Consider the following 12,338-nt stretch of genomic DNA (forward strand, 5'->3'; position numbering starts at 1 on the left):
GCAACTGGAGAGGTGATAATGCAACCTTTAATTGGATTTTCTCCTCCTTTTGCTGGCTTGTCTTTCCCACATCTTCTCCCTTTAGAAGCAATTAAGCTGATTAAAGCTCTACTGGATCCCACTTCACTTCTCCACTTGCACACGTTGTGGCCGTTTCACAACACCCTGCAATGAGGGAGCTGATGGAGAGTCAGACTTCAAGTCAAGCCCCATTTCTGGGAGATACTGATGGTAATCCTGGATCGGTGTAGTTTGGTTTCGCCATCTTAAACTGCCTCATCCTTCCCTCCACCAATGAACAACCTTATCAGGGTTACTGGGGAGGAACAAGTGTTGTAGCAGTTAGAAGTGCTGCCTTTGGACTCCCACTACCTTCTGTCATATCCTTGAGCAAAGTACTTACCGTTATTTGCTCCAGTACAAATGTGTCAGCTAAATGAATAAATGGAAATGTTTAGTGCCTTCTGCTGGGCATGAATCTGCACAAATGAGTAAAGTAGGAGAGGGGCTTCCAAACGTTCCAATTTTTGTAAACACTCAGCAGTTCACCGCATTGAGTCACTTGCCGTTTTCTAGTACCACACCAACAATATAACACAGCCCTAAAATCATTCCAGTCAAAAAAATCTGAAACATTACAAAACCAATACGATTGAAGTCTTCTTACGCTCTACATCAGACAACACAGGTGTTTTCTACTATAAATAGTTCTCAGGCAGAAGTACGTAAGTTTAAAAAAGGAAACATACTTTAGAAAAATGAAGTCAAGACCTTGTTCCCTGCATTTTTTGTTTTACAGATACATTTACATTCATTCATTTAGCAGACGCTTTTCTCCAAAGCGACGTACATCTCAAGACGCTATCCAAAAATAGACGGAAAGATTCCTGTCTCATTCTGTTACCAATCTGACCTCAGACCACAATTCCCGAGCAACTCTGATGGCGACACTAAATTCCCCAGCCCCAGTCTCTTATCTCAAAGTAAGAGAAGAAATATTTGCTTTGTGAAAACAGAGGCACTTCTCCAGCCATCTAGCCTGCGAGCCTTGGAAGCTGAGCCTTCACCCTCCCCCACGATCATCATCCTGATTACACTCAGGAATCTCTCTGACAATGAAGACTGCACTGGAAGGAAATGAGAATATTTGAGAATAAAGTACTGCCTGAATTTTCTATAGGCTTATAAAGCCTGCTTTAAAAAGGGAGGGGGGGGGGGGGGGGGGGAACACATTTAAGAAAAGTTTTTTTGAAAATGCTGAAAAGTCAAGCATCAAGAACCTTGACATTCAGTAAATGGTACAACTGGACTCATTCCACAATCACAGTACATTAACTTTAGACACTTTTACACAAGCTTCTCCCTGACAGTATGGAAATAAAACTAAATGGCTGATAAGTGATAGTCAATGAACATAGCCAATGTTCCCCCTGTGGTTACACAACAACCATATACAAACCTGCAGTTCACATGGGGGGAAAAATTCACTCAACAAGCATGGATGTGAGACATGTTTTAAACGGAATGTGTATCTATATCTTTTCACTTCAAACACCAGATGGCAGATCCCTCTCACAGAATTAACCAACCCTCACTAATGAAATTAGTGATTACTGAGAGGATCTGCTAAGTTTGAACGGGTGAACCCTTTTAGACACAGGGTTTCTTTGCTTTACTGGCAAGAACATATAAGAGGTTCAAAGCAGGGTTTCGAAACACCTGAGAAGGCCCTTCAGGTCCATTAAACTGCATAAACTCTTTTAACCTGCATAAGCCATATGTCTGAACAAATGACCAAAGGAAAAGATGACGAAGGCTGATTGATACCAAGCACCAGAATAATAAAACAGAATACCGGGGGACAGGGAGGGGAACTGTGTAAGAAGAATGAGCCAATATTTGAACCACCAATACTGTTCTGAAGTGGTGTTCAAAAGTAATTGAGGAAAATACTCAAATTTGTGCCAGAGCCATAAATGGTTTTTAAACAATACTGTAGTTAACAACATAACATGAGTTGAGCATGTCACTGTCACTTTTTAAGTACACAATGTGCCTGGTAAAAGTCCCGCTGCGTGAACCTATCCTAGCAACAACTTCAGCCAATAGGAAGAGAGCAGGAGTGGAGAGCCAATAGGAAACAGCGCTGGGGAGTGACAGCGCTGGAGAGCTGCACCTCGGATCCTCTCCCGCTCACTTTCTATCCACCTGGGTTGTTGATTATCCTTCGAGAAACAGCCTGGTCCGTTTCTTTCAGTGACCCCCGCTGAACTTCTCTAAAACAAGACGGCACAAACACACAATTCCCAAAAAAAAAAAAAAAAACGCAAACTTATCAGGCGTTGCAGCAAACGACCACAACAACAGATACAACGACAGAGACTTGATAACCATATGGTGGACAAACTGTGGACATTCCTTATTTCGAGATAGAGGGGAACATTAATGTCATTGCTTTCCCGTCCCACTTTCTCCTGGCCCCTCCATCTCAGGCACATTTTTAACAGTGGTTTGACATGTCTCCATGGTGCTCCTTAAAATATGAACCGTCTGACTCTCCAAAATATGAACAAATTCTCTCCGGTGACAGTTGGAGGAGGGCATTTCCAGTGCTTTCTTAGCTTTACTTGTTGCTAAGGCTACGAACAGCAAACTTTGTTAGTTTAAGCACAGTCTGTAGTAATTCCATGAAGATCTGCTCCAGAGTTACTCTTTCACTGTTACACAAGGTTGTTTTTTTTTTTTTAAGCCAAAAAAGTTTAAAAGTTTATGGCCACAACTGTCTTCCTTGGGGAACAACAAGTTTCCAGTATGTGGCCATAAACCACGTTGGGATCAGAATCTGGAATTGTTTCAAGTAATGTGAGTTTTAAAAACTAATTTTTAATAAAACTAAAGAAGCCTAACCATACCTTCAACACACCATGCATCGTTAAGGAGGTATATTGAAATGCACATGGATAACCACAATTTGTAGCTTTCAACCATACGCTGACCGCCCCACTGTAACAATACAGTGCTAGAAATGGCAGTGTCACAAACAAAGTATAATTGCATACTAATTCCTCTTATGAATGCCTGTCTGAAGAGTCAGACAGGACCTGCACGCCAAGTCTGGGTATACTTTCAACTGGGCTCCCATTTAAACCTCTCCACAAAGACATGGCACATTATCATCTCCCCTCAAAGCACCCAGAAGCCCACGTCATGGACATGCACGCTCCTCGTGCCGACTTTGCCTCAGCAATATTAAGCTGTGTTCAGCCACACAGCCACAAAGCTTCCTAGGACTCTGACATTGAAGGCAGCCTGCAGGTTGTAACATTTGCATTTGGCTGATTTTCATCTTGTGTGTTACTATTCGGCCATCTTCATGTCCTGATTATTGCCGGTGCAAAGTGGTATGAAGAACTGATGTCCCCTGTCCTTCCAACAATGCCTTCAAGGCTGACCATTGAAAGAGGGACTCTTCAGTTATCACAGCCAATAACACCTTCTTAGGTGGTGCTGTTGACCATCTAACCATCAGTATAGTCTCCACAGTCTGAGAAATAGAGGTTGGTCAACTACACTGACACCAAAAATATCACTCTCCTGGGGAAAATGCATCTGGCTTCGGAAAAGTTATTAAAAGAGAAAATAAAACTCCCCAAATGCCTTCAACTACACTTTGTTGCATTTTGATAGGCATTTGGCAGTATTCTAACCATAGCGATGGGTGGGGATTTGTTTTCCCACAGAGGAGCTTTGGTTGAGTCCAGTGACATATGAATCCAAGGAGGTAAAACCCCAGCTTCCGAACCCTAATCCACTACCCTTCAAAACCCTCGTAACAGACTCTGCACAACTACTTGTCCAGGCCATAATGATATCCCACTTGGGACTAGTGCAACTCTCTCCTGTCTGGCCTCCCTGTTACTGTCAAACTTCTACAGTTGAAATAGAACGCTGCTGCCTGACTTATGTTTGACTTGTCAAAGGGTTCCCATGCATCTCCTCTACTCATTTCTTTCCATTGGCTTCCTATAGCTGCCCAGATGAAATTTAAGACCCTAGTTATGGCCTACAAATGCATCAACAGAACTGCTCTCAGCTATCTACAAGACTTGATCATTCGCTACACCCCAACCAGACTGCTACACTCTTGTACATCTGCCCGCTTGGTGGTTCCACGCATGAAAGGTAAAGCATGGAGGTTGTCGATTCTGGTTCAGTTGTGGACCTTACCATCTCACTCAGAACTACTGATTCTCTGTCCAGATTTAAGAAGGGTCTTCAAACTCACCTTTTCTAGATTGACTTCACCCATGATCTTTAAAGTTCATTTAAGGTGTAAGTGTTCATGCACTATAACTTTAAGATCATGCCCAGATAAAGCTTTATGCAGCTACTTCTGTAACAAATGTTTATATGCATCTCCAAAAACGTTACTAGGAAGGTGATCAGGAATCATGGATATTCTGATAAAGTCTTATGCAGCTACTCATGCGCTGAACATTGGTTGATATGGTGGAAAGAAACCAACCGTACTTAAGGATTACGCATCTGCATCCAAGTCTCTTCCTGCTAATGTAGTGTACACATATTTTCTTTGAGATGTACGTCGCTTTGGAGAAAAGTGTGAATAAATGTAAAATGAGTAAACCCAGGCCAAATTGAGACAGCAAAAAAAAAAAAAAAAAAAAAAATCAATGATTTTGGCCAGGATGCAAAGCGGTACAACTTACCCAGTAATTGGGGGAAATACTAGCTATCGGTCACCTTGGTAGCGCATGTTCCGTTCAGTGAGAATTGTCAGCTCATGCCAGTGAGGTTTGTCCTCAAACGCAGGAATATTTTATGGCCTAGTCGGGCGCAGAGTAAAGGTCCGTTTTGTCTGGCCTTTCACAAAAGGACATGCAGGACATTCTTTTTGATTTCACACTGAAATTGACCAGTTTCATGACAGCAACAGCTAATGGCATGCAAAAACATCTGCCCGTTTAAGTGGTGCCTGGGTTATCCACACACACACACACACACACACACACACACACACACACACACACACTTTCTGAACCGCTTGTCCCATACGGGGTCACGGGGAACCAGAGCCTACATATTTGGAAAAAATAAAACGGGCCTAAAGTATTCCGCAAAATTAGCGAAATACAGGAAAAATACAAAGCAATGATGACGATCTTGACAAGATTTTTTTTTGAAAAGTACTTTTACAGACACACTCAATAACAGACCAACAATCAGAGACAATAGAGAAGAAAATTTTACTTTTACTATAAAGGGATAACCAAGTGACAAGCCAGACTTTCACTAACATTTTGGCAGACACAAAATTTATAATGCAGAATTTCAGCAAGGTTTAGAAATGATGAACACCCAACCAATTAACATGACATGGTGGTGCACCACCCACGGCAATTTGCAGAGGCAAGCAAGGAGCAGAGCACGAGTGAGAACGTGACTGTTAGGAGGCGATGAAACAGGGGGCTCACCTGGTGAGGGTGTACTCCCTGAGGCCTGAGTGCAGGTTCATGGCAGAAAATGTACCTATACAGCCCCTCAACCGCTTGTCCCGCCCTGTTTTCCAAGTGACGAACAGCGGGCTGGAAACAACAACAAAAAAGAAGTCAAGATACAATTCAAAGCACAAACATTACAAAAAACATCAAAAACAATTCTATATTTAAAAACTACAAACCTCACCACCTTGAAATACCAAATATTTTAATAAAAATTATTTTTTTCCCCCAACGCTAATACCAGCTGGATCTGTGTTCTGCTTGAGTAACTCATAACAGCATCAAAATGTAAGCTTAAATGTAATAACAGACAATAAGTGACCAAGTTTATGGTTAGGAAAACTATAGTTGACCTCCAGTCAGAGATGCAGATCAGTCAGAGGAAAGAAACTGGACAACGGGATCACATAGGGCTGGGTAATGTTTGACCATTAGTCACCATATTGTCATAATTCAGAGTGAAAAATACACCTAACAATAATGACCCTGATTCATGCATGTTTCAGAGGCATTCAGGGCCAATTTTCCCAACCAAAAGAACTAAAGTTTATATTAATGGCATTAGCTGTTCAAAACCCAGAGTGGTTATAAGACATTCCATAATGTTTTTACTTTTATGTGTGCAACCTTTAAAAAAAAATATATTAAAAATAGAGAAGTAAGGCAGACTACACTGTCAGGAGTCTGGGTAAATGTCCAGAGACCAAGCCTTCGCAAGAGACTTTCACAGTATACAGTATGTGACCAAAAAAGTCATAACTTTTTTTTTTTTTTTTTAAGAGAAGGGGGAAAAATCTTAATCCTATGGAACACCACATGGTTATGTGCACAAAAATGTGAACAGACACCTATAGTGCTTTCAGGCCACACAGAAAAACTGTGTGCATCACCAAGATCTGTCTATCTATATTACAAGCAGCATGCCCTTATCGCCACATGGCCTGGAATGGGCCTTAGTGACTCATGGTTACCAAGACGACCAGCCCGGCCTGCTCGGTACTCACTGCTTTAAGGTCTCAGCCAGCAGAAATATCAGGAGTTGACATTAATCACCCCTGTGAGCATTTGGTCAATGGAATTACTGCTCTGCACATCAGAGCAGAATGACCTTACTTCTCCTCAGCTCATGGGATCCATATTTTCAAATTTGTGCATGTACATTTAATAAACATTTACAAACCAATTTCCTGAATGCAACTACCATAACTTCCATTATGCAATCACACAATAATATATCCCTCCTGCTCCAATGGACCGGTCCTACAGAGCTAATGCTAAATCATAGAGATTGACTTTTAGTGAAATGTGCTGATAAAGAAACACTCATGGCCATCTTTGAAAAATATATTAGGACTACAAAATTGACTACTGGATGGCAAGTTTAAATTCTTACATTTTTGTTGCATTTTCAATCAAAGAAAATCACTACTATTTATTTACAATTCAAACAGGCTAAAAAATGCAACACAAAAATCTGTTCAATCAACACATGTGGGGTGCACCTAACATTATATTAATATCCCGGACCTAATAAGGAGTAGGGCCACCCTTTGCCTTCGTAATAGCTTCAGTCCTTCTCGGAATCCTGTTACAGAAATCCTAAATTGTGTGTAGTGGGATATTGTACCATTCTTCAAAAAGGAAAGCCTCTAGTTCCTTTGAGATGTTTTTTTTTCAAAAAATCAATTTCACATTAGTTTTAAAAAAAAAAAAAAAAAACCATTCACATTAACAGGACAAAAATTTAGAATATAGAGTACTGTTTTCAAGCTGTGCTATTAATGTTACTTTAATTTCTTATAGTATTGTAAGGTTAATGCGATAGGTGTCTCAAGCCTGAGCCACAGTAAGTTGTATGTGTTGGAAGCTCAGCACTACCTGTATAAGTTTAATAAGGAATGGAGGATCCCGTAAAAATTAACTGTAATTAATAGCTCTGTACACATCATCAGAAAAGCCTTATTTTGATGTTCTTTAAATGCAAACACCATTCTCCAACCCGGTTCAGCATCTTGTCAGACAAAATGCAGCACTATCCTATTTAGAACACAAACATGTATAATTATAAGGTTAATATGGCATATCTGTTTAATATTTCATATGAGCATATTCCATGAAAGGGGGGAGTGGAACACTGGAGCTGCAGCCAAGGCACACCAGAAGTAGGATATACCTTCACGGGTCAAATCTCAACACCAGTTAAAGAGACAGACTTTGGCCAGAGAACTGTGGCACCCTTTTTTAGGATTAATGGCTTTAAATCTGTTGGTGAGAAACTCATGCAAAAGATGGAGAAAGGAAAAAAAAAAAAAAAAAAAACAGTTTGGGATATATTACACCAGCATTCATAAAAGACAAAGAAGAAGAAATCCTTTTATAAAGAGCTGTCAACAATGCAACTATACTGCTTATGAAAACAAAAGCCAAGGAACCCAGACTGCTTCATCAAACAGTTTAAAAAAACTCATGGAAAAGTGCATACTCATGAGATGGCCAGGCTGGGGTCATGAACGTTGACGAGACAGCGTTGACAAAATGCATACGTAGACATTTTTCATATGGAGGAACTGACACAATGGATTCTGAGGCCTTCAGAAGAATCTAACTGTAGACCATTGTGTCATTCATGAAGTCATGTTTCAAGGCAACAAAAAACTCGAAGGGGGATGTATATCACACACTGTGAGCTTCAAACATTACCTCTAAAAAAACATGAGGCTCACATACATGATTATGTCTACATGTAACCGAGTAACTCCTTCGGACATCATTCATCTCGAGCACTCCATTGACTCTTGCATATTTCGGGTGGAGGCGCTGCAATACCAAGGACTGTATGATGCAAACTCCATAATATCGAAAGAGAAAAAAAGAAAGCTTTCCTCTGAAATATAAATCTTTCACAGGGGATTCCAACATGCAACTCATAACTTCTCTCCTTCATGTTTACTACACTCCAGGGGCATTTAGTGAAAAGGAGGGGGGGGAACTCAAGACACACTAGCTCCTTTGTGGTTGTGCAATTCTTGATATGAAGACAATTTTATTCATTCTCCCATAAGCATGTCAAGACACAGGTTTTGTAGCTTTTATATATAATAAAATTTCTAAAAGTTGTACTCAAATTTCTCTAATGCAACAAATGTCGAAAACATGATTTCACTGCATCACATGCAGACAAACCAGGAGACACACACAATGCAATATTCATTTAATATTTTAAAAAAAGCATTGCAGAGGAAGACAAAACAGCACCTTTTCTAGGTTGATGAGAAGTACGTCAGACACAAAAGTGTGTGTTTTGATGTAGAAGTTCTCAGATTCATCAAGGTTTGGGTGTGACATTAACCCCGACTGACAGGTTTCTCACATCCATATCTCTGCTTTGGTAGATGATGCATGTGTGCACACACCCACCCACCCACCTTTTCCCCTCTGTGAAGGGCAAAAACAAAGTAGATCTATCAGACAAGAAAGAGAAATAGAAAAAGAAGAAAAGATAAAAAGGATTCAGTCAGTTGTGTAAAGTCATGAAGAACCCGTTTTTCAGAAGCCCACCAATGCAGTTGGAAATTCGAACCTCCAGCTTTCTGCATGCTCTGAAACAGCACAGGTCTTTCCAGCTCCTCTCCACAACACTCAAAGACTTCAACAAACCCCCTGCTCAGTGTTGAATTTTAACTTCAGCAATGACATTTTACAGCAATCCGAATTTTACAACTAAGTTTATTCAATTTGCAGATGCTTTTCTCCAAAGGAACTTATGGTTCTGAAAGCACAAAAGTACATTTAACAAGTGAAATGGGTTCAAAAAGACACATGTTCATAGAACAAACACATTCATCTGTACAACTCTTACTTAAATGTAAGCACAAATTTAATTACTAGTCTATGTACAAAAACTCCAGGTAATTGAAGCATGCTCAAAAAGGTGGGTTTCAGGAACTTTGACAACAAAAGTTTTCTGCAGCTTTCAAAAAAAAAATATTTCAACAGCTTCCTTTTATATGAGCAACAAAGCAAATGCTCTGAAAGACCAAAAAAAAAAAAAAAAAAAAAGTGTTCACTCTGGGGAGGGCAGGAATTAGAAATATTAACAGAGAATAACAGCTGGAGAGAGAGCATCACTAAGTAAAATACCAAACCTTTAACCTTGAGACCAACTCTACTACTGACAGTTTCAGAACAAAAGAAAAATGTCTTCCTTTTGAACAAATAAAAAAATTCTATTAAAAAACTGAGGCACAAGCAAACACAAGACACTGGATGTCTGTTCATCAGGTCAGCCAAAGTGACAGCCAGGTGACACTAAAAGCAGACTGCCAGGTACCTGGGAGCTTCTTGTATCTCTAGCTTAAACCTCCTTTTTCTGTTTTTCAGGAGAGGACAGTAAATTCCTCCTGTCAGTTGTTGATGAAAAGGAACATTGGGGGAATCAAAAAAATACTCATTATTAAAAAATTATTTAGCAGAGGTGACGTAAGAGGTGGATTTGTACACTAAGCTACTTACATCAATTTACCTGTTTCCAGATAGAAAATTTATACTGCAGAAATTCAGGATTCGTTCCCTGATCAAGGGTACTGCAGCAGGAATGAGGGACTTGAGCCCACTTTCTTCAATAGAAGGTAACAAGTGTAACCACTACTCTACCTGCCGATTCTGCATATAAATTGACAAGGTCTCTTATTTAGGTTAGACCTGTAATCCCCTGTACCAGGTTAAAGCAAACACCACAACTAAATGTTCAGAATTCAAAGCAAAAAGTGCAATTACCCCCTGGAACATAACTGATGAAAGCCACTGAAAAATAAGAAGACTCAGCCCTTCGTGCACAGGGTCCCATACAGCAAAAAAAAAAAAAAAAAACCTTTACAACACCTTATGAAAATATATACCCTTCTTCATACAATGGGTTTATTATTCAGTACAACATTTTTGACCAGTGATGCAGCAATTTACTTACACAACAGGCACTTTATTTCTTACTATGCTTCTCAAAACTGCAAAACACATGGACAGCATGTTTATTCCATAACAAAACCAACTACTGCGTATACTTTTTACTTTGTATCACAATGATAATTTAAACTAAACGTCAATCCTTGATTAGGTAAATGTAAAATCACAATTGAAAGTGCAGATTTAATATTACGTCTCATTCAGAGGCTTTACAGCAAGGCAACTCACACTGTTATGCTACTAACAATGAGTTTTATTAGGGCAATTAAGGGTAAATACATTGATCAAGGGTACTGCAGCAGGAAAGGGAATTTAAACTTGTCAGTAAAACTACAAAACACCTCTAAAGCCACAGTGTCCATGTGCTTTGAAGAGCGAATGACAGACAGTGATCTTGAGTACATAATTTCTTTATAAACATCCATGATCAAATTATCACAAATAATCACAATGGGTGTCTCACACTATGCATCTTGGAGATTTCATGCATTTCAGAAAAAAGTTCTATAAATAATGCAACGTTCATGTAAATAAAATGCAGTCACTTATAGACACAGAGAGTCAATAAAATCTGGGTCGCTGAGGTCGCCCAGCCAGCCAGCGTCATCGCAGAGTGGATGAAGTGGACATTGTTAGACGTTATGGCCAAACATGAGCACTGAAAAACAACATAATGAAGTGGATGAGACAGCCATCATAAATATTGGTCTCAGTAAGTCGAGGACTACCTGTTAATTGTTTTTTAAATGTGTGCGCCATGACAAATTACAGGACTAAAAAAGAAACTAAGCAAGAACAGTAAGACAAAGGCAGTAAGAATATATACTGGCCTCACAGGAGCTGGTACCCACCCAGCAATTTGAAATGACTGTTACAGTTTTTTTTGATGACTAGATGTGCCGTGAATGTTTTGCTATGTGCACATGGTTAACAAACACTGTACATATATAAAAGTGCAAAGATTATAGACAGAACATTGCTCTAGACCACTTTGACCCTGTACTGGACAAGCGGTTATTAATGAATGAAAATATACTATATATAAAGAGATAAGCAACAAAACTTTTGGTTCAAATATTATAAAATACATCGGTGGTGTTGTCATCCACAAAGACACCTTTTATTTTGGTATTTAAACAAATGTTGGGTGAGTTCTTGTACAGGATTGTGTGTTCTGTAAGGAACAACAATAATTTGAGTGCCTTGCAGGAATTTGCCAAACGGCACAATTTCACAGAAACCAAGCCCAGTATGATAGAAACGGATGTAACTGCTTGTTCATACAAGTTCTTGACATATAACCCTGAGTTATTAATCAAACTTTGATATCAAAATATCAGAGGCAAAATGTCACCGACAAGTGATTTCTGAAACATGTCTCAACACAGCTTGGTTGAATCAGGGTTGACAGTGGAGACTTGGCATGTGGTGGCAATAGAGGACATTGTTGACTACCATATGATTTTTAAAAAAAAAAAACTGGGTGAATTGAGGAAAGGGTCAAGTTATTTAGGTAGATAGGTAGGTAGAACAGGGGGGCACTGATTCAGCCCTGGATCTCCCATCCGCTTCACCACCATGAACCTTCTCCTGACCTCAAACATGGACGGAGTGGTTACATCAAATGGACCGAAGATTAGATTAAACCAAAGCACCGCTGGACTGCCTCTCAGAAGGGTTATCCCCTCCCTGCTGAGGAAAACAAGCGCCAGAGTAAAACCCAAAAGCCAACTTCAGAACTTCAGCTTGCTTTATTAATTTAAAAAAAAAAAAAAATCCTGCACAATCGTGCTGCTCAGCCAACACTTACCAAAAATGATAGTTCTGTTCAAAGCAACAATTTCACCAATTTACACA

At 39.6% G+C, this 12,338-nt stretch overlaps 1 protein-coding gene across 3 annotated transcripts in view; it reads right to left on the reverse strand.

Annotated features, from left to right (window-relative positions):
• ammecr1 (AMMECR nuclear protein 1) overlaps positions 1-12,338 on the reverse strand; it is a 51,449-nt gene that overhangs the window by 19,515 nt on the left and 19,596 nt on the right. For all 3 annotated transcript variants that reach the window (XM_018752093.2, XM_018752094.2, XM_018752095.2), the window contains one exon: positions 5,493-5,603. In XM_018752093.2, the coding sequence (XP_018607609.1) occupies positions 5,493-5,603 (111 nt within the window). The remainder of the gene's footprint in view (positions 1-5,492; positions 5,604-12,338) is intronic.

Source organism: Scleropages formosus, chromosome 4, assembly GCF_900964775.1.
Source record: "Scleropages formosus chromosome 4, fSclFor1.1, whole genome shotgun sequence".
Lineage (NCBI taxonomy): Eukaryota > Metazoa > Chordata > Actinopteri > Osteoglossiformes > Osteoglossidae > Scleropages > Scleropages formosus.